The 27,703-nt window shown below is 45.0% G+C and overlaps 3 protein-coding genes and 1 pseudogene across 3 annotated transcripts; 2 read left to right on the top strand and 2 right to left on the bottom strand.

The window, feature by feature from the left end:
• Nucleotides 1–7,036: 7,036 nt before the first annotated feature.
• LOC124701429 (ras-related protein RABC2a-like) lies at nucleotides 7,037–12,273 on the bottom strand. Its single transcript, XM_047233478.1, has 6 exons — nucleotides 12,069–12,273; nucleotides 10,807–10,875; nucleotides 10,344–10,409; nucleotides 9,635–9,756; nucleotides 9,407–9,535; nucleotides 7,037–7,529 (listed from the first exon to the last, which is right to left on the bottom strand). The coding sequence occupies exons 1-6, from the start codon at nucleotides 12,208–12,210 to the stop codon at nucleotides 7,419–7,421; spliced, it is 639 nt and encodes a 212-aa protein (XP_047089434.1). The 5' UTR covers nucleotides 12,211–12,273; the 3' UTR covers nucleotides 7,037–7,418.
• A 4,928-nt stretch (nucleotides 12,274–17,201) lies between these two features.
• Nucleotides 17,202–20,108, top strand: LOC124695587 (ankyrin repeat and SOCS box protein 13-like). The gene is made up of 5 exons (XM_047228414.1): nucleotides 17,202–17,484; nucleotides 19,128–19,219; nucleotides 19,313–19,391; nucleotides 19,479–19,576; nucleotides 19,676–20,108. Exons 1-5 carry the CDS (start codon nucleotides 17,313–17,315, stop codon nucleotides 19,859–19,861), a joined length of 627 nt encoding a protein of 208 aa, XP_047084370.1. The 5' UTR covers nucleotides 17,202–17,312; the 3' UTR covers nucleotides 19,862–20,108.
• Nucleotides 20,109–20,274: 166 nt separating this feature from the next.
• On the top strand, nucleotides 20,275–23,010 carry LOC124694662 (zinc finger CCCH domain-containing protein 48-like). Its single transcript, XM_047227623.1, has 3 exons — nucleotides 20,275–20,323; nucleotides 20,464–20,524; nucleotides 21,612–23,010. Exons 1-3 carry the CDS (start codon nucleotides 20,275–20,277, stop codon nucleotides 23,008–23,010), a joined length of 1,509 nt encoding a protein of 502 aa, XP_047083579.1.
• Nucleotides 23,011–23,671: 661 nt separating this feature from the next.
• LOC124694661 lies at nucleotides 23,672–27,301 on the bottom strand (annotated as a pseudogene).
• Between the last annotated feature and the right edge of the window lie 402 nt (nucleotides 27,302–27,703).

Genomic DNA, 27,703 nt, shown 5'->3' with positions numbered 1-27,703 from the left:
CGCGATCTAAATCTAACGGCCCGGTCAACTCGTTGTGAAAGACCGGAACAGCACCAGAAGCAAGCACAACTACTCTTTACTCCCGTTCCCAGTTTCCCATCTCCCTTTCCCCTGACCAAATTGCAAGTCGCTATCAGATCCCCAGCCCAGCCCTCCGTCTAGCAACCGGTGCGCGCGGCCGCCGCCGCCGGAGCTCTTGCACCGCCGTGACGAGATCCCCGGCCGCCCTGGTCCTCCCGCCGCCGGACCCGAGATCCCGGGCCGCTCTGGTCCTCCCGTCGCCAGCCCCGAGAGGTCCTGCTCCTCCATGGCCTTACTTGCAATTCCGGCCCTTGCGTACGCCATCTCGAATGCCACCGCCTTCACTACGGTTCGCGCGGCGGAGCCCAGCCCAGCGGAGAGGCTCAGGAGGAGGTTCCGCCCGCCTCGATCCGTTCCCCATTCCTGCCTATTCCTTGGCGAGTTTATCGTCGATCCGACAGCTACGTGTTTGCCTAGTTGGTAAATCGGCGGCGCTGCACACCGGTCTTGGTAGATCATCGTGGTGGCAACATCCTCGCAGCGATCGCGCCACCTTAGCGGGGCGGAGGCTGCATCGTCGCGGGGCGGAGGCTACATCCCCGGCGGGGCCTGCTCGCTCCCCGCGGTAGAGGCTACATCCTCGGCGGAGCCTCGCTGCACCCTGGAGGCGGGGGTTGCATCCGCGTGTTAGAAGCTACATATCAGCGGCGGAGGCTTCCATCCTGGTAACGGCTACATCTCCACCTGATTTTTCTAGATGTAATCTCTTTTTTAGTAGATGTATGTTTTCATGCCTGTAGATGTTTCAGGTATATACCCATATATGTAACAGATATCCAGCTTTGCTGTGTGTACTTTATTAGATGGGATTTTCCTCTAGGGTATCCCGGTAGATGTAACACATCTTTACATCTTTTTATAGCGAGTACTGCTGCACGTAAGACAAATTCCATCTGATCCTTGTGCGATGTTTCCATCTAGCCGTGTGTGTTCCATTTGCTGACCATCGCAAGGTGCAAAGGAATGGTCGTACACATATGGATAGAAAACTTCGTATGCACAACATTTTTGTTTTATAACTTTTGCTATGTGTAATTTTCTAGATGGGAGTATTTCTGGCCCGTAGATGGAACATCTACCATTTTGTTTTTGGTAAATCTGTTATACTGTTTCAATCATGACATGAGGTGTAATCCATCATAATTTTCCGAGCTTTAATCTTTTAGATGGAAATTTTCTAGATTGTAGATGTAATACACATGTCATTTTGCTAGGTGTAAATTCTTTAGATGGGAGTTTTTCTGGCTCCTAGATGGAACATGTGTTATTTTTTGAAGGTCAAATCTGTTACATTGTAGCAATGATGGCATGAAGATTTTAACACGCTGTAATTTCCCTAGGTAAAATCTACATCAGATGGGAGTTTTTTCTGCTCCCTAGATGTAACACATGCCAATTTTCTAGTAATAAACACTTTTTCTAGCCCGCAGATGGAGCATATTTCAAACTTTTTTTTGTAGTATAAATCAGTTACATTGTAGGAATTATGACAGGAGATGTAACACATGGTAATTTTATTACTAGATGGTACTCTTCCTCTGTTGTAACTGATTTTGCTACTACTATATACTACTGTCATAATTTTATTCAAGCATGCACGCCTCATTTTGTTACTACATGTTACTCTTCCTAGTTCCTACATCATTTACTAGATGTTACTCTTCCTCTACTTTATAGTAAATGTTGCATCTTTTTCTTTTTAGGATGTGACCTGAAATTAGATGTACCTGCAGGCTGATGTTTATATGCAGTTAAAGTAGATGTAGCACGAATTTCTGATCTCTCTCCATCACCATTAGATTTCAGATTTTACTTGCTCAACTATGAATCCATGCATGTATTATACTCAAGAATAGCAAGATGTAACTGGTAAGTTTGTTAGAGAAGAAGGTGTGGTGGGAAAAAACTTATGCCGATGGAGGAGGAGGATTTTTGCTAGGATGAGATGTAACTGCTCCAAATTATCTTTGTTCATCTTTGTTGTTCTCCTCTTTTGTTCTGTTTGAGATCTTGATGTAACACGTCGGTCTTGTTTCTGCTGTTCTCCTCTGTCGTCCGGTTGATTTCCAGATGTAACTGGACCATTTCGTTGTGGAGAAGATGGGATCCAACGTGGAGTAGTAGGTAGAAAAGATGCTGTTTTGGACCATCTGGGTTGTGGCCCCACATGTGTTCAATGCCATGAGAGTTTCTCTCGATCTCTCCCGCTCGCGAGCTCTTCTTTCTATTTCAGGAAAGGGTGGTCCCTCCCGTTGCTTTTTATGGTATTGTCGGAGTGACCTCGCGTTAGGCACAAAACAAGGTCGACCTCGGTGTAGCACGGCCCATATCTTACATCTAAACTAGTGAATAGTGCAATCAAAGTTACTAAATTTTTGTATAGCCCCAAATTAAAAAAAAACGTCTTAAGATTTTGCAAGTTGGTAAAGTGCAACATCTTTTACATTTTGAAAAGGGCAGATTTTTTAGCAAAACTTTAAATATTGCTTTCAACTTTGAAAAAAAGGTTTTATGGTGCCCCTTTTTTCTGCAGATTATTCTGCTATATGTCGGCCTTCTGATGTCTTCTCGCTCGCACAAGTCGTCCTAACCACTGGTCCACGTGCTTATATTACAGTCGAAAGGGAACAGTGACGATCTGTTCGTCGTTAGTCTAGACAAACGGAGAGGCTGTGCTGCGTCACATGTAGCTACTGGCTAGGTAATTAGGTAATCAGTTTGTCTTTTGCGCTATATGCGGCATCGAGCAACTGAGGCCGAGCTGCATTCTGAACGCAACTTGGCGCGCACTCCGGGTGCCAGAACATGCAAAACATTAGCGCTACTGCCTACTTACTACCAACCAGTAGTTAAGTAAATCGGATTCAGCTTATACTAATCTGTTTGCAGCACTTTTTCGCCTGCGACAATGACTGGGTGCTAGCAATTAGTTCAGGATTTAGCCTGCTAGCTAGGCGTCCATTCGGTCTGAACTGGTATTTTGCTAATTCGCTCGTCGGAATCTTCCGGAGAATAATCCTCTTGTCAGCGACATGTTATCCTCCTCCTAATCTGTTAGCTAGTAGCTAACCATTTTAAAACCAGAGTCGACTCTCTAATCTTTGGATATGGTTTCAAGAGTTTGGACCACGCCAATCAATCATCAGACCTGTTGTAGCTTAGCATTATCTTCTCTGCTTATTTAACCGATCGGCTGATTACGACAACAGAGTTGTCTTTGGTGCGAGCTAATTAATCGAGTTCTAATTAAGAGCAAATTAATTATCCAGGCAGTTCTGCTCAGCCTTCCTAATCACTCGAGCATACACTAACTATCTTGGCTGTACGTAGGCGGTAGGCTGAACTAGGTTTAGGCTGGACCCCGATCAGGCGGTAGCCGTCGAGAAGTTACAGATGAGGAGTTCAGGACTCAGGAGGTGTGACGCTGGATCAGCACGGCGACGAGGCGTCACCGCGTCAGTGAGGAGGATGGGAGGACGTCGCTGTTGCCGTATTGAATCTCTCTCGATGTCGTGAGCGATCGCGTGACGCGGGACCGAGATTATCCGGTATGGAGCGCGGGCGTACGTCTTCTTCGGCACTCTCGATCGGTTCACCGGCCGTAGGAAAGAAAGACAGAAAGAGATAGGAACCGAATCGAAGGCGATGGCCGGCTGTTTCTTCATCTTTAGTCGCCGTTCCCGCGAAGTTCACAATGATGATGATGCGCATGTTCCTTTTAATGAGGTTTGCATATTGAGTTGGTTACGTTTTACTGCTGCACACTGAAACATCCAAATGTAGATCACGCTGAAACATCCAAATGTAGATAAATCTGTACTGGTCAATGATGGATGGGGTATTAGTCAATGATATCATGAGCCCTAGTCCAAATTTCTCCATAATAAAAAAAAACTAATTTACTTTGTTCATTGGTTTTTATTTAATGTCAAAAGTATTAAAAGCTTTTATCATGATATATTATTTATCTTGCAAATCATATTATTGTAGTTGACAACTACATCGGTTCCGTTTCAGTCACCATCCTCTTGGTGGTTTGATAAACATTGAGCCACTCACTAAGGAAAAAAACGCCACTGCTACCGAACTCCGCACTAGGAGGTTCAACAGTCCTCACAGCTTAATTCAACAACACCATGACATCGAGGAGGAGTACCGTCTCCCCACTAGAGGGAGCCACCACACCATTGTGATCAACACCACTGAGGAGGAGAAGCAACTACCATGCCTCTTGGATAGGAGGACGGTTCGCAACATCCGGGCTCGTCATCACCGCCGAGGAGTCATCATTGCCGTAAATCGTCTTTCCTTTTGTAGATTTGAATGAGCAGCAAACAAACGAGGGGACAGTATCGTCTAGTTAAGGTTTTGAAGCCCGAAACTAGGTGTCAAAGGGCAATATCCCTTATTGTCTTTGTGGGGGCCGCACCCTTGACTTTTGGAGGGTTGCTGCCCTTTAAGCTTCGTTGGTTGTTGCAGATCATCACCCCTTGGTCTCATGGGGCAGAGTTGTTCGAGGAAGCAAGGCCTTTTTAAATTGTATGAACGACCGGAATGGAGTCGTGCGAAGGAGAACGTGAACCCAAGAGCCGATCATCGACTCGATTCTCAGAACATGCGGTTCCTCGAAACTATGAGAGGCGAGAACATGTTCCTCCGTACCTTGACCATCGACCCTTAGTACCTCAAAACCATGTCTCGACCATCATTCTGGAGCAAGGAGGAAAGAGACTAGGCACGAGAAACCTAGGCAGGGTGAGAAGAAACTTAAACTTAAAAGTCAAGCGAAGAGGACGAGAATGAGCGCGATGATTCCCACCAAGTACCACCGGAAGGAACTAGGGTATATTTGGTGCTGACCAAAGGCAACCATTTTTAAGAAAAATAGCATGACCAACATTTTGGCTCTTTCTTGGATGGTTGCCAATATCTTGACATGTCCATGCTCTCTAGCCGGTTCTAGTTCATTTTTGTTGCCAACATTGGTCAAAATATGGGAAATCAAAAACAATAGCCAAATATTTGTTAAATTTCATCTTGTGCTTAAACCAGACACATGCCTAACCTTCAAATGGGGATACCAATAAATTCATTGTTCGGGCGTACGTACCTTCCGTTTGTGTGTCCAACTAGTGTATGCTAAAGAGCCACATGGCCAGTGAAGTTGTGATGGCGACACTCCTTCCGTTACTATTTACATGACGATGTTGTTTTATGTGTTTTAACTTTCACCATCAAATTAATCAATAATCCATTAGAGGCGTCACAACAGTCTATCATTAGGAATACAAATACAATGGCATATCCTTTTTAGAACATAACACATGCTTTGCAGGTTAAATCTAATGGTCAAACTTGAACCTCGAACCCATGTGTATAGGGACGAAGGCAATACACATCCTGGAAACCATAAATGTAGTCCGAACTACATGTAGCTCTTTTTCCTAAAAAAAAATGTTGTGTTCCATCAACATGCAAATTATGAACTCAAAATAGCTTATATTCGGGGATATGCAGAGATGACAAAATCTGACACCTATAGGAGTATCTAGTGCAAAATTTTAAAACATTAAAATCTGCCAGATTTTGTTTTCTTGTGTGCATCCTAGAATATAAGGTGTCCCCGGTTAATTTCACACATTGGTAGAACACACAATGTCTACTTCCAGAATAGTTTTTCAAAAAAATTGACTCTTTGAATGTCATTTTTGAATTTTGAAGAAAAACGAGCTACATATAGCTCGGGCAAAAAAAAAGGAAATCCACTCCCATGCACAACCAGCATATTTGCATTGTACCAGTAGTAAGTAGTAGTTCACATTTAATTTTGAATTAAGCTCCTGAAACGCTCATCTTTCGCTAAACCTGTGGCTTAACCTGATGCAGTAGCAGACTTGAACACAATAATATGTCTGCTGGCCTACAAGTGTCCAAATATAAACTCAAAATGGGTTTGAGAAACAAAAATTGGACGAAAACGTTTTTGAGGATTATAGGCACCGCTGGCCGGATCAGCCAGTGTCGGCAGTGGAGCCCGCCCGCGCCGTGTGTATATACGGAGTATGCATGTCCATGTGTATCTGTATGTATGCGTGCGGTCGGGGGAAACATGGACAAAACCAGCGAGGCCGTGGCCCAACCGCTGCGGTCCGTCCTCATGGCCCACTTCCCTGAATAGATCAATCAGCGTGGCCCGCCTGAACAAAAATGCCCTCATAATTTTGCTGCCTACTCCCCAGGAGGACCCATGAGATGAGAATCCAATGGTTGATGGCTGGAGCTGCTCCCACGGTTCTGTTTTTGGCCATTAGACATGGATCCTCCCGAACCTTTCTTTTCTTGTGCTTCCATGGGAATGTATGTGAGAGCCTGCTAGGCCAGTCTTGGCATTTCCTTCTTGGCTGAATATAGATGCTTGTTTTTAATCTTGCCGAGAGGTAGGAGTGATCGAGGAAGGAAGATTGCACCCACTATGTCTTGTTCTGTTAGTGTACATTGTTGATGCCTTTTGTGCGAGTCCTGAAAGATAATTAATCCGCCAAAGCCAGAGATACAGGATCGTCCTTTGCTGCGCCCTTCCGTGCAGAAAGACATGCTAGCGGTCGCTCCACCTGAGAGCATCACGTACACCTTCACGTGCCTTCCCCTGCCCATATGCATCATGAGTGTTGTCCCTTGGGTGCTCTGGTCACAAGAACCAACAGCACACAGGACGGGAGGTACGCGCACATGATGCAGTTACTTATCACGTGAGCGTCGTCTCACGCCTTAGAACAAAATCTGACTTGCTAGCCACAGTACACGACCGAGTATGAACCCCTACACCAGGAAAATAATAATCATCTAATACTGGAAAGGGGGAATAATGCATCCATGCATGCGATTGGCCAGTGCAATTGCATCGCCCCAACCGAGGGTCAGATCAGGCTAGTGCTTCTAGTGTTACAGCAAGAAATGATGTAAACGCAATAACAAGCAGTTTCATACAAGATCACAGTCAGTTTCATACAAGATCACAGTGGCCCCACAGAAAACCAAAGGTAACACTGGTTCCATGTGTAGAGAAACAAATATAATGTGAAACCGGAAAACAACCTGAATTATGTACCAGCAGAACACGTCCCAAGGCAGACCGTGTCACCAGACCAAGTTTGTCAGGAAAACCATTTTCTCCCTTTTGTACAGATCAACTCCCACCCTTGACACCAAAACCTCAAGTTGTTGTCATTTATCCCTTTACTCACACGCTGGCTGCTGCACTGGTGAGCACTTAGTTACAACTCATTTACATCACAACACAAGAACAAGCTATGTCTAGGGCATACAATGAACTGGATCTACTGACAGCACCCTCCGCCAAGTTTCGCGTTGTTCTCCTGCTTCTGTTTCAGCGAGTTCCTCTTAACAACTGAAGAGCCTTCCTCCGAGAGACTTGGAACCTCAAGAATCTGCAATAGCTCAGCACGGTAAGGTATTTATACACAGCGAGCACAATGATGGAATACTACTGTAGGCATTAAGGAAACATGTTCTCTACACTTGAATCAAACAATATTCTCTAGGACAGTATTTTTGTTGTGCCACGCTGAAGTATTACATATAGCTCAACAAATATAGCTGGATGAATCTGCTAATACAATGGTGTTGCCCATGGAAAGGGGCTCGCCAAAGATAGATATATTGCATATACATAGCTATGTGAAGATATAACTGCAGAAATCAGGAAAAAATACTCCACTATCCATAACAAAGGACAAAAGTTATGCATGTTCAATGATGTCCAAATACCAAATCTGTGAGTAAACAAAATCTGCGAGTATTTATAGTGCATCAAGACGATCATCTGACAAAATAGACTGGCAAATTGCTTCGAGCATGTTCTTTTGTTAGTACAGTACGGATATGCTGCCTACAACAGAAAAAACCTACTGCTGATTGCATATACAGAGCATGTTCAGTTATCCGTGTTGTCTGCGAGCCAAGGATTTCTAAATGAAATACAATGAAGAAATCCTATGTCATTGACTCAAGGATAAATGAACCTATCATGAGGAAAAAATAGAACTACCAACTTCTCGGTGAAATGACAAAAGACCATACAGCATGATAATGGAACAAATAACACAGAAGGAATTACAAGTCTACGACAGATGTAGTTATATACAGAATTACAGATGGGACAAAATCATTCCCAACCATAAGCATGGAAGTGTAAGCAATATTAGGAACAGAAAAGGGTTCAACATACAGCATATCTTAAAAATTATTAGCACATGACAATATATTTGCATGCTCAGGGGGATATCAAGTTAACCTTGCATGGCATATCTAGATAAAACTCAACATCCCCAAATTTGGCTGGTAGTTTCATGCAGACATCGGCCATAAAAAATCTGGCAGATGTGCGAAAGCTGCCTTGCACCAGTTCAGAAACAATAGACTTATGCGTGCATGTAAACAACTTTTACAGCTCACAGACAAGACATCACAGGCTTACTTAACAGCACATTAAAACTAAGCAGAAGAAACTCATGTAACAAAAGGAAGACTGTGAACAATATTCCAAAAAATCTGACAAGTTCAGGTTCGGCAGATAACAGGCCTGAAGACCATCTTGCCCATCCCTCACCAAAAAAGAAAAAATTGCTGCTAAATAGCGGCATGGAAGAGAAAGCAAACACTTAGTGACCTACGAAACAAGTTTTGAGGCCTGAAGAATATCCAGAATTGCTTTCATGCTGTCTATTATAAACATGAATCTAGTAACTCGGTAATACAAGTTTTGAGGCGTAAAGGGACAAGTCCACAAGTTCAGGACTCAAGCGATAAGCAAGTTAGGGAACCTAGAGTACCCTTCAATACTTAAACATGAACAAACTGAAAGATGACAGCACAATAAGCCTTGATCACTGCATCGGTCACATAAAAAAAATTCAGGAGACATTTCTGAAAGCCAATTAAGACTCACCACACAGGGATGGTACAGCAATAGGAACAGATGCAGTTACATCATTTCAAAAAAAGGGTAGTACACTAGTACTATTTCTAGCTGTGCTTTGCAATAAGGTGGGATAAGTAAAATACATGCATTTAATGAAGGAATGTTCAATGCCGGAAGATTGCTTTCTGAAGAACAGAGTCATAATCTTAAGTGGTTACAAACTAGTCAGCTATATATTTGTTGAACTACTAACTTAAGGATGCTGCATGGAATGATCCATAACTATAAGAGTCCATCTTTTTTGGATTTCATGGAATATATTGTTCTACTGTCAAAAGTAAAGAGGATAATGTTGTGTTGCTTAGTATCTTTCTATGGGTGTACCTTTAGTGCAAGCTCTTCAAAACATTTCTCCACATTTTCTCTTGTTTTGGCACTGCTCTCGAGAAATAGGCATCCACATTCCTCTGCAAAGGCAAGCCCTTCTTCCCTTGTTACCAATCTTTCCTCATCCTGCAAGGTAGAACGAACCATAATATTCAGGATACTGTAGAGTCCCTTCATCTGGTTAGACTAAATAACCATTTGACTTTAAGAAAAATAAAGTATTACCTTGTCCACTTTGTTTCCAACAAGCATTTTGATGCACTCTTTGTTTGTCGAGTGCAATTCAATTTCCTTGGCCCATACATCAGCCAAATTTGTGAAACTTTGTCTTTTTGTGACATCATAAACTAACAGAAGAAGACAGCACAAAGTTAAACTTCTGCAAGTTAAGCTGCAACATTTGCCGCATGATAAAAGAAATGAAGTAAGCCTGCAACAGTTATTTCTAGATATTTTGTTCCAGAAACTCATTAAAAGATGCATTTCAGCATCATTAATATTAACACAAGTGATACAAAATCATTAGGAGGTACGATATAGTAGTGAGGTGACACTAAGTACAGCGACAAAATCAAGAAGATAACATGGCAAGGTTTACCCATTGAAACCACATCCAAGAGTCTGTATACGAATGGAATGATTACAACTTGGCAGGAAGGATGCACCTATATAAAAGCTAGCCTGGAGAAGTCACTATATTGTTCATGAATCAGTATTTGAGTACACTATCTTTCTTGATTTACACGAATATGGAAAAGATCCATTTGTAAGAAATTGCGAGCTAAAATTTAAATGTATCAAAAGAGAAGTAAATAATTAATAGTACATTAACAGTAATATTGGCATGAAAACATATTTGCAAGTCAGGTACGAAAAATGGTAAGAGCTTCCAAATGTTGTCGTGTAATCATATATCAGAAAAAATCGATATTACCTAGAATAATTCCATGAGCACCTCTGTAGTAAGAACTAGTGATTGTTCTAAACCTCTCTTGGCCAGCTGCAAACAATGAAGAAGTAGGCTGTCAAACACTTGAATGTAGGAACACCATTCGATGCGACTGGCTGTAGAATAGCACGCTACCGTTGACCAGTATTGTACTGGAATTCATTAATATTTAGGATAGAATGCAGCATTTTTCTTTGTGCATACAATGTCTAATACGGTGGTTGTGTCCAGGGAAAAATAGCCCAAACAATGACATATGGCTAGGCACGAAAATAAATCAGCACATGACAAGTAGGCTCGTAGCTTTGGAGCTACTATTGAAAGTCTGAAGGTACCGAGAAATAAGTGCTCCTTAAAGCACAGAAACAACTTTATAACATAAATAAAGTATTGTTGAGAAAGCATGTGAACACCAAACTCATAAACAATAAGGCATAAAAGAACTTACCGGTATCCCATATTGTCAGCTTCAGTTTCTTGTCACCGATAGTGAGAAGCTTGATTTTGAAATCCACTCCTGGAAATTGTTGCCAAGTGAAGTTCAACTCCGACAAGTAAATAACAGGGAGATGAATACAGCATAACGCACTTGTATGCAGTAAACTACCATGGGTCAGTAGCCGAATAATTTGATGGGTAAAATTTCAGGATATCACGTCAGACTGGTACGGTGATACTGCTAGCTGTTAGAAGATTTTTACCGGCCTGAAAACTTAGGTGATGGAGTGTACAATCTAAGTCCGTTGCACAGTGGACATGGAACATTTGCTACTACCATCAATAATCCCAGCTGAACTTTGATCCTAGAAATGACATCACACACGCACTTTGAGCTGATGGCTGTCGACGAATACAGTACATCATGAAAAGCGTCTGGGATCGTTCTGATTCCCTTCATCTCTTGCTGGTCATGTCGGCGTTAGGTGTAGCTTATGCATCAACTTTGATCAGTTTAAACTTTTAACCGAGATAGTTATAGTGTTTTCATTACAGAAAAGAAAAGGAAATAAGGTTCGACCTCTTGTGTTCCTAAACCGCTGTTTCCACTGGATTTGTAGCCCGCGAACACAGTTAAGAATTCCACCTGCGCCAAATCTATGGACTCGTGACAAAAAAAAAAATTTCTATGGACTCGTGACAAAAAAAAAATTGAAACCAAGGTTGTGGTGGCTGGAGTCACTAAAAGGGGATAACGGCTCAACGTCAGATGACTGTAAACATACATACTACTCCGTAGATGGCAGAAGAATCACGAAGCAGTTGCTGAGGGTGCCTGAAACAGCGCAGGTAAAACATGTGTGGTTGAACAAGTTGATGTGGCCGCATCAAGGAAGCTGAAGCAATTAATCTGCACAAGGCAGTTACGGACGGTTCCTGGGCGAAACAGCACAAGTAAAAAACGTCCGTGCCTGGCCGAATCGATGGCGCGGTGTTGGGTGGGTGATCCCTCCCGCAACACCTTGGGGCTAGCAGTGCCATCATGATGCCATCCCGCAGGGAGGGAGGGTAGGTGCGCACGTCGCAACGGGATCGATCAAACAGTGGACACGCGCGTACGATTACGCTACCCGCCGACAGGCAGGAATCCCTACTAGAGACAAACAGCATTTATTGGTGGTGTTTTGGCTAATCGGGGCGGGCACAGCGGGGCGGGGGGGGGGGGATCCAGGGAGAGGTGGGTTGGAGCAGGAGGGATGGAGGGTAGCGTACCTATGGTGGGGGATATGTCGTCGTCGGCGGGTGCGGCGGAGACGAAGCTGACGAGTAGGCTGCTCTTGCCGACGGCGGAGTCCCCGATGAGGAGGATCTTGAAGGAGCAGTCGTAGCTGCTGCTCCCCGGCGACGAGCCCATGGCGCGCGGGAGGCGGCGATGGAGGTAGATGGAAGAGTAAAGCGAAGGAAGGAAGCAAGGGGGGAATGCGGGCGGGTTGGTGGAGTGGAGATTCTGCTGGAGAAGAGAGGAGAGAAGGGGAGGAGGCGAGGAGGAATAAAGCGAGCGACGGGAGTTGATGGAACGGCGAGGACGGCAAGATGTGGACCGCTTTCTCTCTTTCGGCTACGGTTGACGACTTGACGTGCGTGGGCAGGTACATACAGGTGGCGTCGCCTGGGGCATGGGCGCCGCACGGCGCTGTCTCGTCTCGTCGTGTTGCTTGCTACTACAGCCCTTTGGCGGCGGGCGGGCGGTCACCCAGACCCAGCTGCAGTCTGCAGACGAGACGAGACGAAACGGAGAAGCGCCACGGTGCGCTTCGAATTCGATCCTGTGTTTGACAGCCAAGATATCCATCCATCGCCCATCCATGGGGTGCAGCGCTGTCTCGCCCGCCCGCCCGCCCAAGCGATCCCAGTGCTGCGTTGCTCGTGGGGGAGGCGCGCGGTGGTCACCGCCCGGCCCGCGCACTGCCACGCTAGGCCACGTGGAAATGGATGGAGACGAGCTCGCGGTCTCGGTCTCGCATCATCATCCTCCAAACGTGCTGAATCGGTCCATGGGCGTCTCCAAAGGACACGTATACAGAAAAAACACATTCACAGAAATCAATTTTTCATTCAAAATTCGTTTTATCTTAATATATTTTACAAAGTTGAACGAAAAAAGTCTTCGCGATGGCCATCGTTCTTGCCTAGCGGCTCTCCTATTGCCCACCTTGTCATCCTAGCTTCACGCACCTGCCGATGCCGCACCACCGCAGGGCGGCCTCAGCCGCAACCTAAGCATTAAGCTCGAGGATCCTCCGCCGCTCGGCCTAAGCCTTGCTTGGAGATTGCTGCATGGCACGATCCGTGCAAGGCAATTTTCACGAACAATCACATAATCAATAGCGGTCTTTGTCGGATTTCTTCGGTACATTGTGAGGACACAAAGCATGCATTCTTGGGTACATATAGCCAACTCGGGAAAATCTGAATGTTGCATGTTCTCAAGATAGGAACAAGTCGGCTGTCTTTGAAGTCTTATTAAGGAGCAGCAAGCGGCACCTAGGTAATTCGATCTTGATCTTCCACAACTAGTTGCAATGGCATGCTCGTACATCTGGAGGCAGGTCGATCGAGATGAAAAAGTTCAAAAGCCGGCAAGAACTTCACAGTCAATTTTATTTAGCCTTGGCCTTGAACTATTTCAGAGCGCTTAAAAAAAACAAAACTGACACATTGGCATGGATGGGAGAAACCCAGGGAAGGGTATAACAAGCTGGATGTTGATGTTGCATTCTCCCAATCCCCCTTCTTGGGTGATTCAGGTGCGGTAATCGGGGATGATCGGGGTGTATTTCTAACTTGCTTGGGGATACCAAACATTTATTGGTGACACAGCTGAAGCTAGAGCACTACGTGACGGTTTAATCTTAGCCAGCCAAATTGGATGTACCAAACTGGAAATTATCGGTGTGGTCTATTAAGGCATGTACAACACGGTAACGTCAGCCTTCCCTTAGCCTAGCCATGTAAACAAATTTACTTAGTTGGATGAGAGATAAATAAGAAAAAGAAGGATGCCTTCCCTTAGCTTCCCTTAGCTAAGAGATCATCTCTTAAAAAATAATAGAAGGCTATTTTATGTATAGTACAATATGTTTTCCCTTAGCAAATTAATTTCTTACTAAAAATTAATTATTTATCATTATAACTACTAGGGACGACAATAAGAAATAATGCATTGTATGACTTATCTCTACGGCTTTCTCTAAATGATGTGACAGGCTAAGATTGTACATGCCCTTAGCAGATGATGTAAGCAACTTTATTAATCAATAAATTGCCTCGATGGCTTTTCTAAAATAAAAATCTCTAAGCTGTGCAAAGAGCACGTAGCAGGCATGATTGCCATGCATAGTTTACCTGAAAAGAACGACCTAATTAGCACAGCCTTTGGGGCCACGGCCTGACAGCACTGAAGATGATAATGATGTTCTGCATCTCAGGAACATGAAGCTGCGATTGGTTCGTAAAGTTAGCACGAAGCCCCGTGGTCTGATATGATCGTTCCACCTTTTTAATCGTTTATTATTGAACTTCTCATTAGCATGCACATGATGCAGGATCAATTAGTCAAAGCGAAATGAGCTTTAGCTGGTGAGTTTATGCCCATCAGCGCGGTCGTTAGGTCTCATGGACCCCGTTTATCTGATTAGACCAAAGGCCGATCGACGACTATGGAAAAGTTGATGTTAAGATTTCGTGATCACGGGCAATATATATGACATATATGGGTTCATACCTCGTGAGGGTCTAGTCGTCGTTGATTTTTGTGTGTTTGGAGCCGAGTTGGTCGGTTGCATATGAACCTATCATTAGAAATAAATAGTATATTTTTGAATGTTAAGACATTTTAAAATAAAATACCGCTTGTGCATCTGAATGTTCTATGTTTGGACACAAGTTCTTGGAAAAAATTATATTGTTTGATTCCATGTAACTGATACTTGGTTCTCTGTTGTATCTACCTTGAGTCATCAGCAAGATTCCAAATATAACCAATTTATACTTAGATGAAAGTTGGTGATTTAAAATCTGAATATAAGCCCAGAACAAAAACACTGATGTTTCAAAAACCTATGCTTGTGGGATTTTTGTAGTTTGATGCAATCACAAGCAAAAAATGCCCTAGGTTGTTAGAATGCTCCGTGATTTATGATAGTGATATCACCTATTCTCAGGCATCGACTGTGAAGTAATCACTCCCGATATTACTTTAGATAACTAGAATGGCATTTTTTGAATTAGTGTAGGCTTTTTTTGGTCGGAAAGCCCTTTTGGCTCCCGATTTTCAGTGCTCTCGCCATTGTTTAAAAATTTAAAAATATTTTGAAATTTTAACAAAAAATCTAAAAATAATTCTAGAGATTGTCACAGATACATCTCACAATCATGCAAATCTTAACCTGATTTATTTTTATTTTTGTTAGAAAAAAAAATGACAAAATCTTGTGTGTTTTGCAGATTGAAAATATACTACTTAGATCTACACTTTTATCATTTTTTAGCTAAGAATATAAAGTATTTGAAATTGATATTTTGCACGTTCGTGGAATACATCATTGATTATATGCATATATTTTTTAGATTTTTCTGAAACTCAAAAATATAATTTTTGATTTCTTTTAAAAAACGTGATCACTAGTGCCCATATGCACCAAATCTCCACTCTTTTGGTGAGTATTATCTGAACCGGCATTTTTTGAACTAGTGTAGGCTTCTTTTGGTGAGTATTATCTGGACCGTCTATTTGTGATCCAGCGGTCGGAGATGATGCGCCCAGGGTTTCAACTTTCCACACTGGTGCTTTGACGGTGGTATCCAGCACCGCCGCTGTATTGTATCACTCCTCTATTCATCAAGAAGATTCCAAATATAAATCGTTTTATACTTAGATAAAAGTTGGTTAAAACTTAAAATATGAATATAAGCCCACGACAAAAACACTGGTGTTTCAAAAATCGAAGCTTGTGGGATTTTCCAGCAAGCAGAAAATGCTCTAAACTCTTAGAATGCTTCGTGGTTTGTGCTAGTCATGAGGTGTTTGGATGATATCACCTATTCTCATGCATCGAATGTGAAGTAGTCACTCTCGATATTAATTTTTCTTTGCCAATGAATACCATATATATATATTTATAGTAATAAATAGTACACGGTAGAGCTGTCTTCAACTATTACGAAATATTGAAGTTTTTATAAAACTAGCAAATCTTCAAAATTTTCAAACTCTTTCTTGTTTCATGACATGATTTTTTTTCTAAACCTTAGATCTATAAAACTAACGAAGATTCTTCCATAATTTTACTTTGAGGCTCAATACCAAGGCTACGTGTACACGTGCAAGTGTCGAAGTAGCCAATCAACATCTGCAAGAGTACTAACAACAATATGACACAGAAAGATAACTGAACAACTTCTTCAATGTTGCTGGGCAGTCGAAGTAGAGAACGTAGAACCCGAGAAAATGTCGCGAGATTACCAGACTGTCATTTTTTGAGCTAGTGTAGGTTTCTTTTATTTTGTATTATCTGGACCGTCTATTTCTCATCCAGCGGTCCGAGATGGTGCGCTCAGGGTTTCAACTTTCCACACTGGCTAGTGCTTTGACGGTCGTCTCCAGCGCCGCCGCCCCGCCTAGGGAACTGGCTCCTCTAACGTGCGGGTAAGAAGTCAGAGACTGACTTTGCTTCTTGGAACTGGGGATTCTCCTCTAAAAAAAATTAAAAAGAAAATAAAACTCCAGAGCGGGCGAGAAGGTGCGGAGCGCTATCAGCGACAGAAGCATGAAGCGCGCCCAGCGGCACGGACAACTAGCCGTCGGCGACGAAGGCGCGGTTGGCGGCACGGCAAGTCGACGAAGGTGCCGCGGCGGTGCGGGCGGTTCACTATTGTCGACGGCGGCGCGGACTCCAGTCCAGCAACGAGTCGACGGAGGCATGGACGCATCAGTCGAGGCATGAGCGAATCAGCGTAAGCACCAACGACTCATTGGGCACGGGCGCCGGTGCTCGTCGGCGACGGGTCAAGCTGCAACGCGGGCGATTCACTGTCGTCAACGGCGGCGCAGACGTACAATGGCGAGTCGACGGAGGCGTGCGGCAACGCAGCCAAGGCTTGGCCGAATCAGCGGACCGCCGCTAAATCGACGAGCACGGGGGCGCCGATGCTCGTTGGACGACGACGAGTCAAGCAGTGGCGCTGGCCGCTGATTGAGCTAGGCACGGCCGGAGCAAACTGCTCTTTTTTCTCGGGAGAGGCAGAGTCTAGAGTTTTCTTTTCTTTTTAATTGTTTTGGAGGAGAATCCCCAGTTCCAAGAAGCAAAGTCAGTCTCTGACTTCTTACCCGCACGTTAGAGGAGCCGGTTCCCCCGCCTAGGTAGGTTTTCAGCTCTTGGCCGAATCCCCCGCCGTGAAATCCGCTCGCGATCCCACCGAAACCAAGACGCACGGAGACCCAACCCTAGCCCGCAGATGGCAGTCCCTGGCGGCCGCAACGGCCTCGTTGACGACGACGACCTCGCCGAGCACGCCGACGCCTTCGACGCCGCCTCCGACGACGAGGAGGCGCCGCTGCCTCCCCACCTCCGCGCCCTCGCCGACGCCGCCCAGACAGGCAACGTCGACGCCCTCCGCACCGCGCTCGGTAACTGCCTTACTGATTCCGCCCCCTCCCTAAATTTCGACGCTTCTAGGGTTCTACAGGATCATTTTATTAGAGCAGAGCGTGCGTGCTGTATAGATTGGTCCCTGTTCTTGCTTGTGCCGTCTGCTTCTATGCGTGCTTATTTCGTGAAAGTTGTTTGCTGGCCAGATCTCTGCTTCACATGATGCGTCAGCGAAATTGGAGCTGTTTCAGACTCAAGTTCAGTGCCACTGTCTGAACTGATGGGTGTTCTGCACGCATGTGCTAGTATTTTACCTGAACTTTTCCTAGCGTGGGTTTTGTATCGGGTGATTGCGATGTATGGGTTCAGGTCCGCGTCTGTGCTAGCCCTCTTCGTGCTTCCATCAGCTTAGTCACGCGGAACGGAAGTCTTCACTTAGTCCAGTAGCAACTAAGTAGAATGCATTTCTGTTTGTAGAAGCACCAGATGGGTGTATTCCTTGTGCAATGTAAGTGTAAGGTAAGTTTGTAATTATGTTGTTGAAATCTAGGACATCTCTTGTGTGAAAATTGTGGCAGACTTACAATCAGCACATGGTGATGGCATCTCTAATTGTTGCACTCCGTTTAGAGCTATCGGGGTAGTGCTGTGTTGTGCCAATGAAGCAACAGAATAAAGTTCTTAGAACAAATAATTCCTTTAAGTGTTTCTCATAATAAAACTATTCAGGGCCCCTTTGATTCTTAGGATTTGTGTAGGATTTGGATCCTATAGGAAAATTTCCTACACAAGTTGTTTGATTCATAGGAACATATCCTATAGGAACTAATCCTATATGAATCTTGTAGTGTAAATCCTATAGGAAAAAATAAAAGGTCATACCTCATGGAAAATTTCCTTTGCTACAATCAAACACACTTCATCTTCCCATAGGATTGAAGTATGCATGACATCCCAATCCTATGCTTTTCCTATCCTATGAATCAAAGGAGCCCGACTGTATGGCTATAGAGAAGAGGTTGTTGCCTGACATTAGCAAAACTTTGGAAAATCCACTATGTCAAACACAACCTTGATTTCTTTTCCAACATAGAAAATTTTAAAGGGTAGGAATCTGTTATCACGTTTTTCTTAACTGCATGGATGCAACCAACCATCATTGAATAGCTTTCATGTTCAGAACAGTACTTTGTGGTGGTGGTGGTGTTCCCGTTATCTTGAAACCTGTATGGATTCAATCTCTGTTGTTTGAAAACGTCTATCTAGAAAAGTACATCTATGTTTTGTCGTCTTGTAGCATACATACTAAACAGTTCAGCTCTTCATAAAGTGAAACTGAGATAAGGGAGATGATACTGCGGAGTAGAACTGTGTACAGTGGTTAGATGCTTGTGATTCCATGGTTGACATCGATGTTTTCTCTCAAGCTTGTGTAGTGATTATTATAAGATCTTTGCACTCTAGGCCACAATGACTGCATTGCTTCAAAAGTTTTGTTGCTAGTTTTTTTTCTTTGTTTAAGACCTTGCTTTACTTGTCAATGTCACTTGTTTCTAACGCTAGTGTTCTTTGGAAGTTTATTGCATAGCGGAAAGCTGCAACAGAAAAACACATGCATGCATATGTGTTGGTCATCCATTGAGCTCTTTACTTAGAGTCTATTGTTATTATGTTTACGCAGATAACTATGTTGGCAGCATTGATGATCCAGTTGAAGATGGGGATACTGTGCTTCACCTGTCATGCTTATATGGCCATCTACCTTGCGTGCAGGTTTACATTATTACCTCGCATATTTTTCTCCACCTTTTTTAGACCTTTTTCTCCGCTGATTGTGGTGGTATCTAACTATGGTCATCTTGCCAGCTACTGCTCCAACGAGGAGCAAGCCTGGAGTGCAAAGATGAAGAAGGGGCAATTCCCCTCCATGATGCTTGTGCTGGAGGTATTGCATTTTTCATCTGCGTTGAGCTTATTTTTCCTTTTTGCACATTTGTATGTTCAGTATTTCTTATAGATTCTTTTTGTACAGGCTTCACTGAGATAGTTCAGTGCATTCTGAATTTTGCTACAAATACTGAAGGATGTGTGATGCGAATGCTCAACACCGTTGACGCTGAAGGCGATACTGTAAACTCTCTAAGCTGATTGTTTCATCACTTGCTTACCGTATTTTACATCTATTTGCTATCCACATGGTCTATATATTTATTCATTTGCTCTGTGCAGCCACTTCACCATGCTGCCAGAGGGGAACATATGGACACCGTCAAGATTTTGCTTGAGGCTGGCGCATGCCCCAAGAAGGAGAATTCCTATGGTCAGGCACCCGCCGAGATGGCCGATCAAGATACTGAAGTCCGAGCCCTGTTAACTGCCAAGCAAGTTGAGGCCAGCGTACACATGTCGGACTGATGTATCTGTGGGAATCCTTAGCTGAAACCCTCTAATATGACTGCTTTGGTAAAAGGAGTGTTAGTATTAGTAGTATCTTAATACACAGCTTCATACCGTTGTGAGAATTGGGTTTCTGTTGTCTTGGAGAAATATGGAGTTGTGTGCAGAGACAACGAAGGAGTCAAGGAGATGACTTTATTTCCTTTGTCCTTCCTATTTATAATTTCGCCTTATATATCAAAAGCACTCAATCGAACTTGTGCCATGCTTTATCTGCATGATGATTACACTTAATGTGAGGCCTTCTAAGAATTCAGGAGGAAATATTTCCTGAGACTGAATCGCTAAGTGCCACATGTTTACTACGCGTTGATTCTGATGCTAGGCTATATGGTAGGATGAAATCATGTCTTCTTTTCTTCTTCCAAGATATGGTGGCTGGGGGTGTATGCGCGCTCAACATCGTACCCGAGGAAACATGTAAACAACTATTTTTCGACACAATATACCGTAGTTGTTTTCAAAACTAAGTTTCTCTTTGGTTCGGAGGGGTTGCATATTGATTATTGGAGGATTCAAGTCCTTGGATTTTCTTTTTACTAATTTTGTTTGATTTGTAGGGTTAAATCACCAGCAGCGCTTGGCCCTCCTCTGCTTGAGCATGACTATCCAGTGTTCGATGTGCGCGTGCAGATTCAGATCCCGGACGCTTTGTCTCTGTTGAAACAATCGCCAACTGCAGCAACGTGGCCCCTAAGCCAGCTTCTTCCACTGATCCATTGCCCCGACGAGCAGGGATGAAGTCATGAAGACGCATCGACGCGGGTGAGAGCGAAGGTCCCGACAAGAATGATGGATGGAGTGAATTGGCTGGATTAGGGAGGCCATCGGCGAGCGAACAGTTGAGAGCGCGGCAACCCTAGGAGCCCATTGTGGCCATCAGTTGGATCGAGAAGATAGGAAGAGGCAGGGCGGCTGCTTCATTAGATTATCTTTAACTGATTCCTTATAATCGGTTAGAGGAGTAACTTTTTTTGGTTTTAATTCTCGAAACACACCTAGGCGAACCCTCGGAACAGTTAGAGGTGCATAAGTCCCGAAAAAAGCTATCTAACAAGAGAATTTGTTTTCTACGAGGGGCATACCTAGTGCAAACATTTAGGGTTTGACGAAATGTATAAGGTAAATATAAATTTTAGAAAAATAAGTTTAGGGGTTCACTTAGAGTCCACACTTTTTAGAGGAGCAAATATACTCCTCTAAAGGATACTCGACTGTTTGCTTCTCTAAATTATAAAGGATTGCTTAGAGATGCTCTTAGATCGCTCGGTCATTGCTGTGATCTCTATTGGCTTGGTTGTTTCGTGTTTGCCTCACCTTAGATAGACCATGAGCATAAGGACCCAACAATCAATGTACTAGCGCCCAACACTTGATTTTTACCGAGTATATCTCACCAACATGGCCGGCTCAACTGTTTAGCTCGTCAACCTTCGTTAGGAAATATGAGCGAGCTCAAACGAGTCAACCAAACAAGCACTCATTAAACTGGCCAAAGCTTTGAACTTTATGTCCAGTCCTAGCTGCCATGTACGCTACACTTGTAGTACTCCCAAGTGTATTATTCTGAAATTTGAGTAGTGGGCAGTGGATCCCGCGTTCAGGTGTACTAGCACGAAGCGGAGTCGGACGCGGAGCAGTTTCCGATCTATAGAAGCAAACCCGTACGCCACCAGCGAACGAACGCGTATTCCCCTTCCATTCATAGATCGATCCCGATCGCCACCTTCCTCCATGGCGGCCGTGCAGCGCCTTCCCTCCCGCCCGCCGCCTCTCCTCAGCTGAGCCGCGGCAACCCCGGTACTTCGCGCGACGCGCCGGCGCCCATCTGCCGCTACTGGAAGTCCGGACACTGCAGCCGGAAACCCTGCCGGTTCCTCCACGGCGATCCGGCGGCGCCCGCCGCCCGCAAGAAGCGCAACAACACCTGGGTCAACACTTCCTCCCAAATCCCCAGCCCAAGCCCCACAACCACCAATGCCGCGGTTCCTTCGGTCCCGCCGCCGCCGACGACGAATCGCCACGCGGAGCAGGGCCGGCAGGTGCCGCCGCCTCCGAAGCGCCACGCGGAGCAGGAAGAGCAGGCGCCGCCGCCTCCGAAGCGCGGCTGCCGCGCCCAAGAACAAGAAGAAGAACCCGGTGGCGGCGGCGGCGCGTGGTGCGCTGGCGAGGGCATCCGCGGCGTGGCGCGGCTCGAGGGCCACGCCAAGGCGATCACCGGCGTCGCGGTGCCGGAAGGGTCGGGCACGCTGTTCTCCGGCAGCCTGGACGGCACGGTGCGCGCCTGGGACTGCGGCACCGGGAAGTGCGTTCACGTCGCGCCGGCCCACGAAGACGAGGTGGGCCGCCTGATCGCCATGGGCCCGTGGGTGCTCGTCGGGGTGCGCGGCGCCGTAAAGGCGCTCCACACGGGGAGCGGCAAGGAACTCCAGCTGCGGCTGCCCGCCGGCGTACAGATTACTACCCTGCTCGCCGAGGATGACGAGCGCCTCTTCGCCGGCGCGGAGGACGGCGCCATCTACATTTGGAGGCTAGACCGAGAACACCAGCGCTTCGACGAGGTTGCCGCGCTCACCGGCCACGAGGGGCACGCCGTCGCGTCGCTCGCGCAGGGGAAGGGCGCGCTCTACTCCGGCTCGGCGGACGGCGGCATCAAGGTCTGGGACCTCGAGACCCGCCGGTGCATCCTCAGCTTCGCCGGCCACGTGTCCAGGATCACCGCGCTGCTGTGCTGGGACCGGTTCCTGCTCTCCTCGTCCGACGACGGCACCGTGAAGGTCTGGAGATCGAAGCCAGATCACGGCGACGACGACCTCGAGCTCGAGGTGCACTACACTCACAAGGAAGAAGGCCAGCGAGTGGTCAGCATGGATGGGACGCACGACGCCAACAAGAAGCCCGTGCTGCTCGTCGCGCGCGGTGATGGCGTTGTCCGTGTCTACGACCTCCCATCATTCAAGAGAAGAGGGCAGATTCGCTGCGATGGCGAGGTCACGGCAATGTCGCTCAGGACACCCGGCATGGTCTTCACCGGAAACGAGTCCGGCGAGATCAGAGTGGCTAAGTGGGCGCCTGCTGGCGGTGCAGCAGCTGAAGCACAAGCTTGAATCTTTTAGCTCTACACCTCTGGTCCTCAAGGAGTTGTGATCTGCAGTTTGACTCAACGATGACTGGCAGTTTTGGTAGCGAGCCAGTTCAGTTAGTTCGCGACACAGCCAATTTTCACCAAGAAAAAGTTTGCGAGACAGCCAGTTGCTCCTCAGCTTGTAAATTAAAACTGAAGATGCGATAACTGACATCGAAGTGTCACTATTTATTTGGCACAGACGACAGTTCAGTAAAGATGCTACTGCAAAGAGAGCGGCGATTGACGTCCCGTGTGCAAGAAAACATTAGATTTCGCCGCCAATCATTACGATTCAGATTTTCAAAACACAACAAAACTTAATGTTATTTGAGCACGAATCTAAAAGCAAATAAACAAACCAAATCGAAGGGCAACCAAAGACATTTGTGTGCAAACATTTGCATTTGTCAACATAGTGCCCTAGTTGTCCTTTCTCATGTAGGCGAACACATGCAGTGGTTGCATAAAAGCTAAAACGCCAAACCAAATTTACATAAATTTTATCTTCAATGCCTGGAAGCAACTCTACCACGAAGTTGACGTGTCCTAAAGCAAAATTTACATATGCTAAGGAGACCGGTTTATCGAATATAGAGGATCTCTCTCTCCCTCTCTCTATATATATATATATGTGATGTTGTCTAGTGCTTAGGCTTTACTAGCATCTGGCAGCACAAAGATACAGCATCTGAAGCATCAAGAATTGGTGGAAGCGTGAAGGGCGGGAGAACACCACGTTTCTTGTGGGCAAAGGTCAAGGCGTTCCCGCCGAGCACGTGCGCCATCGCAGCCTGCTGCTTGTTCAGCCCCTCCATTGTGCAGGAGAATGCTGCAAAGGTGGTGCAGCTCTGAAGCAACGCTTGAGGCGCTCCTGGATTAAGAGAAACAACCATGTAATGAAGTTATTTATGAGGGACTCTAAATCAATTTGGGGCGCACATACGTAAATGATCTCAATGTAGAGAAGTCCTATCTTGAAATATCATTTCAGTGTTCACGCATATCTATCTTCTTACAAGGCTAACTGGGTACATGTGCCATACAATTCCTTAAGACACTTGAATACTGAAATATAATGCAATTCGGTGATGACTGAACATATGTGCCAGTAAAGCAACAGAGAAATGAAGTGTGAACTTACAAGAGATGTGTTATGAATAACAATGTGTCTAACGTATCACAAGCTTAGCCATCAACACTACTGATGCATGAGGCTAGTCATAGTGGGGAGTAACTTAGACTAGTAACATGACATATGTTACTAGTTTAAGTTACTACCTTCATAGTGGGTAGTAACTAATATATGGTGTCATGCATTGTGTCATTTACTATGGTGTAGACTCAACTTATCTTGGGGTGTGTGATGTTATGGTAACATACCTAGTTATCACCTCACTCTCTTTCTTCATTCATTGTCATGCCATATCACCAAAATGCCTTGGGTTGTGTGATGTTACTAGCTAAGAGCAATTCCAATAGTATAACCAACTGTTGGCTATAACAAGATGTCATATCATTTGTAGTCATTATATAGCTAACATGTACAATAGTTGGCTATAAGAATGTAGTACTTCACTAATATATGACCCACCTTTCACTCTCACAAGGTGCCTAGGAGCACGTGCAAGAGCTGGCTATTGCATAGTAGCCCACCTCCCTTCTCTCTCTTCTTCTCTCTCCTCCAACTCATCTAAAATATAATATTTAATGTCTTATAGTCAGCTGACTGGACTCTATTGTACTTGCTCTAAGTTACTCCCACTATGAGCAGTCTGAGCATTGAACACATCATGAAACTGAATACCATGGTACATTTATGGTGCACGATTATATTAGCAACAGAAAGTTGTCCTGGATAAAGTATGCAAATCAGGAGCACGAGAGATGCATGAGCAATCCAGCTTAACTGGACCTTGCAACTGCACAAGCTGTGCAGTCATGAGAGCAAGTACAATAAGTCCTAGTCAGCTGGCTATAAGGATTAAAATAATATATTGTTGCCTAGTTGGAGAAGAGAGAGGAGGAGAGAGAAGAGGAGTGGGCTCTTATGCAAGAGCTAGCTCTAGCACGTGCTCCTAGGCACTATGTGAGAGTAAATAGTGGGCCATGCACTAATAAAGTAGTACAATTTTATAGCTCACTATTGTACATGTTGGCTCTAAGATGACTATAGATGACATGACACTTAGCTTATAGCCAACAGTTGGCTCTACTATTGAACTTGCTCTGAGCTATAGCTGAGTTATTTTTTCGAGGGCCACCTATAACTAGGACCGTCTTGTCCAGTGGGTACAAGACTTCGCTTATTTATCCTGATGGATAAGGTTGACTTGATTTTCTGAATTTCTTAGATACGATACATGTCGGCACTTAACTTTACTGAAAGTCTACAGCTACTACGAGAAGGAATCAGTAACCGCAGCTTTATTTCTCACGTTAGTCCTCTAAATAGGCAGAACTTCAAATTAAATCAAGAACTGGAAGCACACCCAAATAGGCATTACAAAGTTCACCAATTACAAATGATTATCCTAATCTTAATGTTAATAAAGCAAGTGGTTTCACAAGGTGCTATCCAATAATCCATGCATCCAAATAACATTTACAATACCCCCATACCTGTAGCAATGACATACCACAACCTACCCTATATGATAGTATATGAGAAAATGAGAATGCTCTATGAAATGCCTTCCCAATAAAGGACCCGAAATACCTTGCTTACGTATCATTGGAATGTGCATTAACATAAATACAGCCATAAGCATATGCAGTACAAAGGTATGTAAACTATACACAGAGTATAAGTGGATTTACCAACACTAGCACTTCCACGCTGCTACATGTTTACAGAGATGATCTACTTAGGCAACCAAGTGTAACGACGTAATATGCATAGCAATCTGATCACCAAAAATTGAAGACAAAAAACAGAAAAAAAAAACTTCGCAACCACTGACCAAAAATATTCATTATGCTGCCTGATACCATGTAGCACTATAATAATTCCATATTAAAGATCTTACAATAGTGGGCTCTGAAAATCAAGTCAGTTAAATGTAACTATACCCGGAAAGCTTAAAGCAAGGCCAGTACAGCACCCAGCAACGCCAGCATTAACAACTGCCAAAGGAACACCTCAATTCATGTCAAACATTAACCCCTGATTTAGACAGATAAATGGTCAGATAAGAAATATACTATCATCTTTTCCACGCAGCTTTCTCAGCTAGCACACCACCAAACTCTGGACACCAGAGAGAACTGCAAAAGTCTAATCCAAGAATTTTCTATCACGAGTAAGCTGTCTGGAAAGGGGTAGCACAGTTTCCCTGCGATAATAAATATTCATACAAGCAAGATGCACATATAACCTTAGCAGAAGACCCTGCATTGTTTAATGAGCCCTTGAAGCCCTTCTTAGTAAACAAACCTTGTCCTGGAAAAGTAGCTCAAGGAGACAAGTAATGTAAGTCATGAACTGGAGACACCAAGGCAAAGAAAATTCGAGATGCCCTTAGGAGAACTGAACTCCAAAATTAGATAAAAGTCGAGACAGCAACATCAGGGATGATGAATTCAGCGGTGTAAATTAGAATAATCTAGGAAACGAAGACGACGGGTTGTGGAGAAATACCATATCCAACTACAGATCCGACGAATGCGCCACCGGCGAAGTCTCCCACGGAACGGAGGGCGCAGACGACTGGGGCGGCGGCGAGAGGCATCGGAGGCGCGCCTCCCTCGGCTCCGGTCCCGTCGCCATCCGACTCTAGTCGCCTCCCCAAACTCTCCGAAATGGATTTAGGGCGCGCTGGACAAAAATAACGTTCTCAGCTGCATCCCCCGAAGCCGGTTTTTGTCCGGTGCTTCGAGCCTGTTCCCGCCCCACAGAGGATGCTCCGGGCACGTCGGACACAACGAAAAGCGAGGCGAGCTCCCACATGTCGGTGAATATTTCCATAAACCGTTGGTTCGCGCCTTTTTTCTTGTCGTTCCTTCCCTCCCGCGCCTCCTACCCCTCCGCTGGATTTGCCGGCCGTTTCGACGGCTGATCTTTTCTAAGAGTCAGTAGCGTCGTCGCGGCTGGCACTCTCGCCGGTTGTTCCGCCGCCGCCGCTTCGCCAGCGCGTCCCAAAACACGGCGTCAAATCCGCCCCACCTCCACGCACAGAAGGTGCTCGACGACTTGCCAGGTAGGCGTGATTGGTCGATGTTCGTTGCCTCATCTGCCGCAGTGCAATTTTAACCATTGATTTTGCTTCAGACATGGATAGCGATGACGAGATGCTTGCCCTACTGCTGGAGGACGAACGAGCCTTCGACGATGACCTCCGGGAGCATTTGCTGATCATTGCGTCCCTCCAGGACATGCTTGACGCCGAGGCGGAGAAGAGGAAGAGGCCGCGCCGCGGAGGATCAAGATCGGGGAGAAAGAAGTCAAAGCCCCGGGAGAGGATGGAGGGACATTGTAAGGGTACATTGCCCCTATGTGTGGTTTTGGTAATTAATGACAACCCCTATGGACTAATGTTTTCATTGAGTTTATATGAAGGAATATTCCATAGGTACTACTTGTATTCCATGTGTTGGATTCAAGTATGGATGCCATGAAGATAAAGGTATACCTTGGGTATTGGCATCAAGATCATCGGTTATGAAGATACATATGT

Source organism: Lolium rigidum, chromosome 3 (assembly GCF_022539505.1).
Source record: "Lolium rigidum isolate FL_2022 chromosome 3, APGP_CSIRO_Lrig_0.1, whole genome shotgun sequence".
Taxonomy (NCBI): domain Eukaryota; kingdom Viridiplantae; phylum Streptophyta; class Magnoliopsida; order Poales; family Poaceae; genus Lolium; species Lolium rigidum.
Note: the sequence above shows the minus strand (reverse complement) of the source record. Positions and strands in the feature narration are given on the sequence as shown.

Bases quoted from the DNA above. Each gene is read 5' to 3' on its own strand.
- LOC124695587 (XM_047228414.1), top strand. From the start codon at position 17,313: ATGGCAGTCCCTGGCGGCCGCAACGGCCTCGTTGACGACGACGACCTC. The intron at 17,485-19,127 runs GTAACTGCCTTA...ATGTTTACGCAG, and splicing joins CGCCCTCCGCACCGCGCTCG to ATAACTATGTTGGCAGCATT. The intron at 19,220-19,312 runs GTTTACATTATT...TCATCTTGCCAG, and splicing joins GCCATCTACCTTGCGTGCAG to CTACTGCTCCAACGAGGAGC.
- LOC124701429 (XM_047233478.1), bottom strand. From the start codon at position 12,210: ATGGGCTCGTCGCCGGGGAGCAGCAGCTACGACTGCTCCTTCAAGATC. The intron at 9,757-10,343 runs GTAATATCGATT...TTCTTCTGTTAG, and splicing joins TGCTCATGGAATTATTCTAG to TTTATGATGTCACAAAAAGA. The intron at 7,530-9,406 runs GTACACCCATAG...GAGCTATTGCAG, and splicing joins TTGAAGAGCTTGCACTAAAG to ATTCTTGAGGTTCCAAGTCT.
- LOC124694662 (XM_047227623.1), top strand. From the start codon at position 20,275: ATGGTGGCTGGGGGTGTATGCGCGCTCAACATCGTACCCGAGGAAACA. The intron at 20,324-20,463 runs GTAAACAACTAT...TTTGATTTGTAG, and splicing joins CATCGTACCCGAGGAAACAT to GGTTAAATCACCAGCAGCGC. The intron at 20,525-21,611 runs GTGCGCGTGCAG...TTCCATTCATAG, and splicing joins ATGACTATCCAGTGTTCGAT to ATCGATCCCGATCGCCACCT.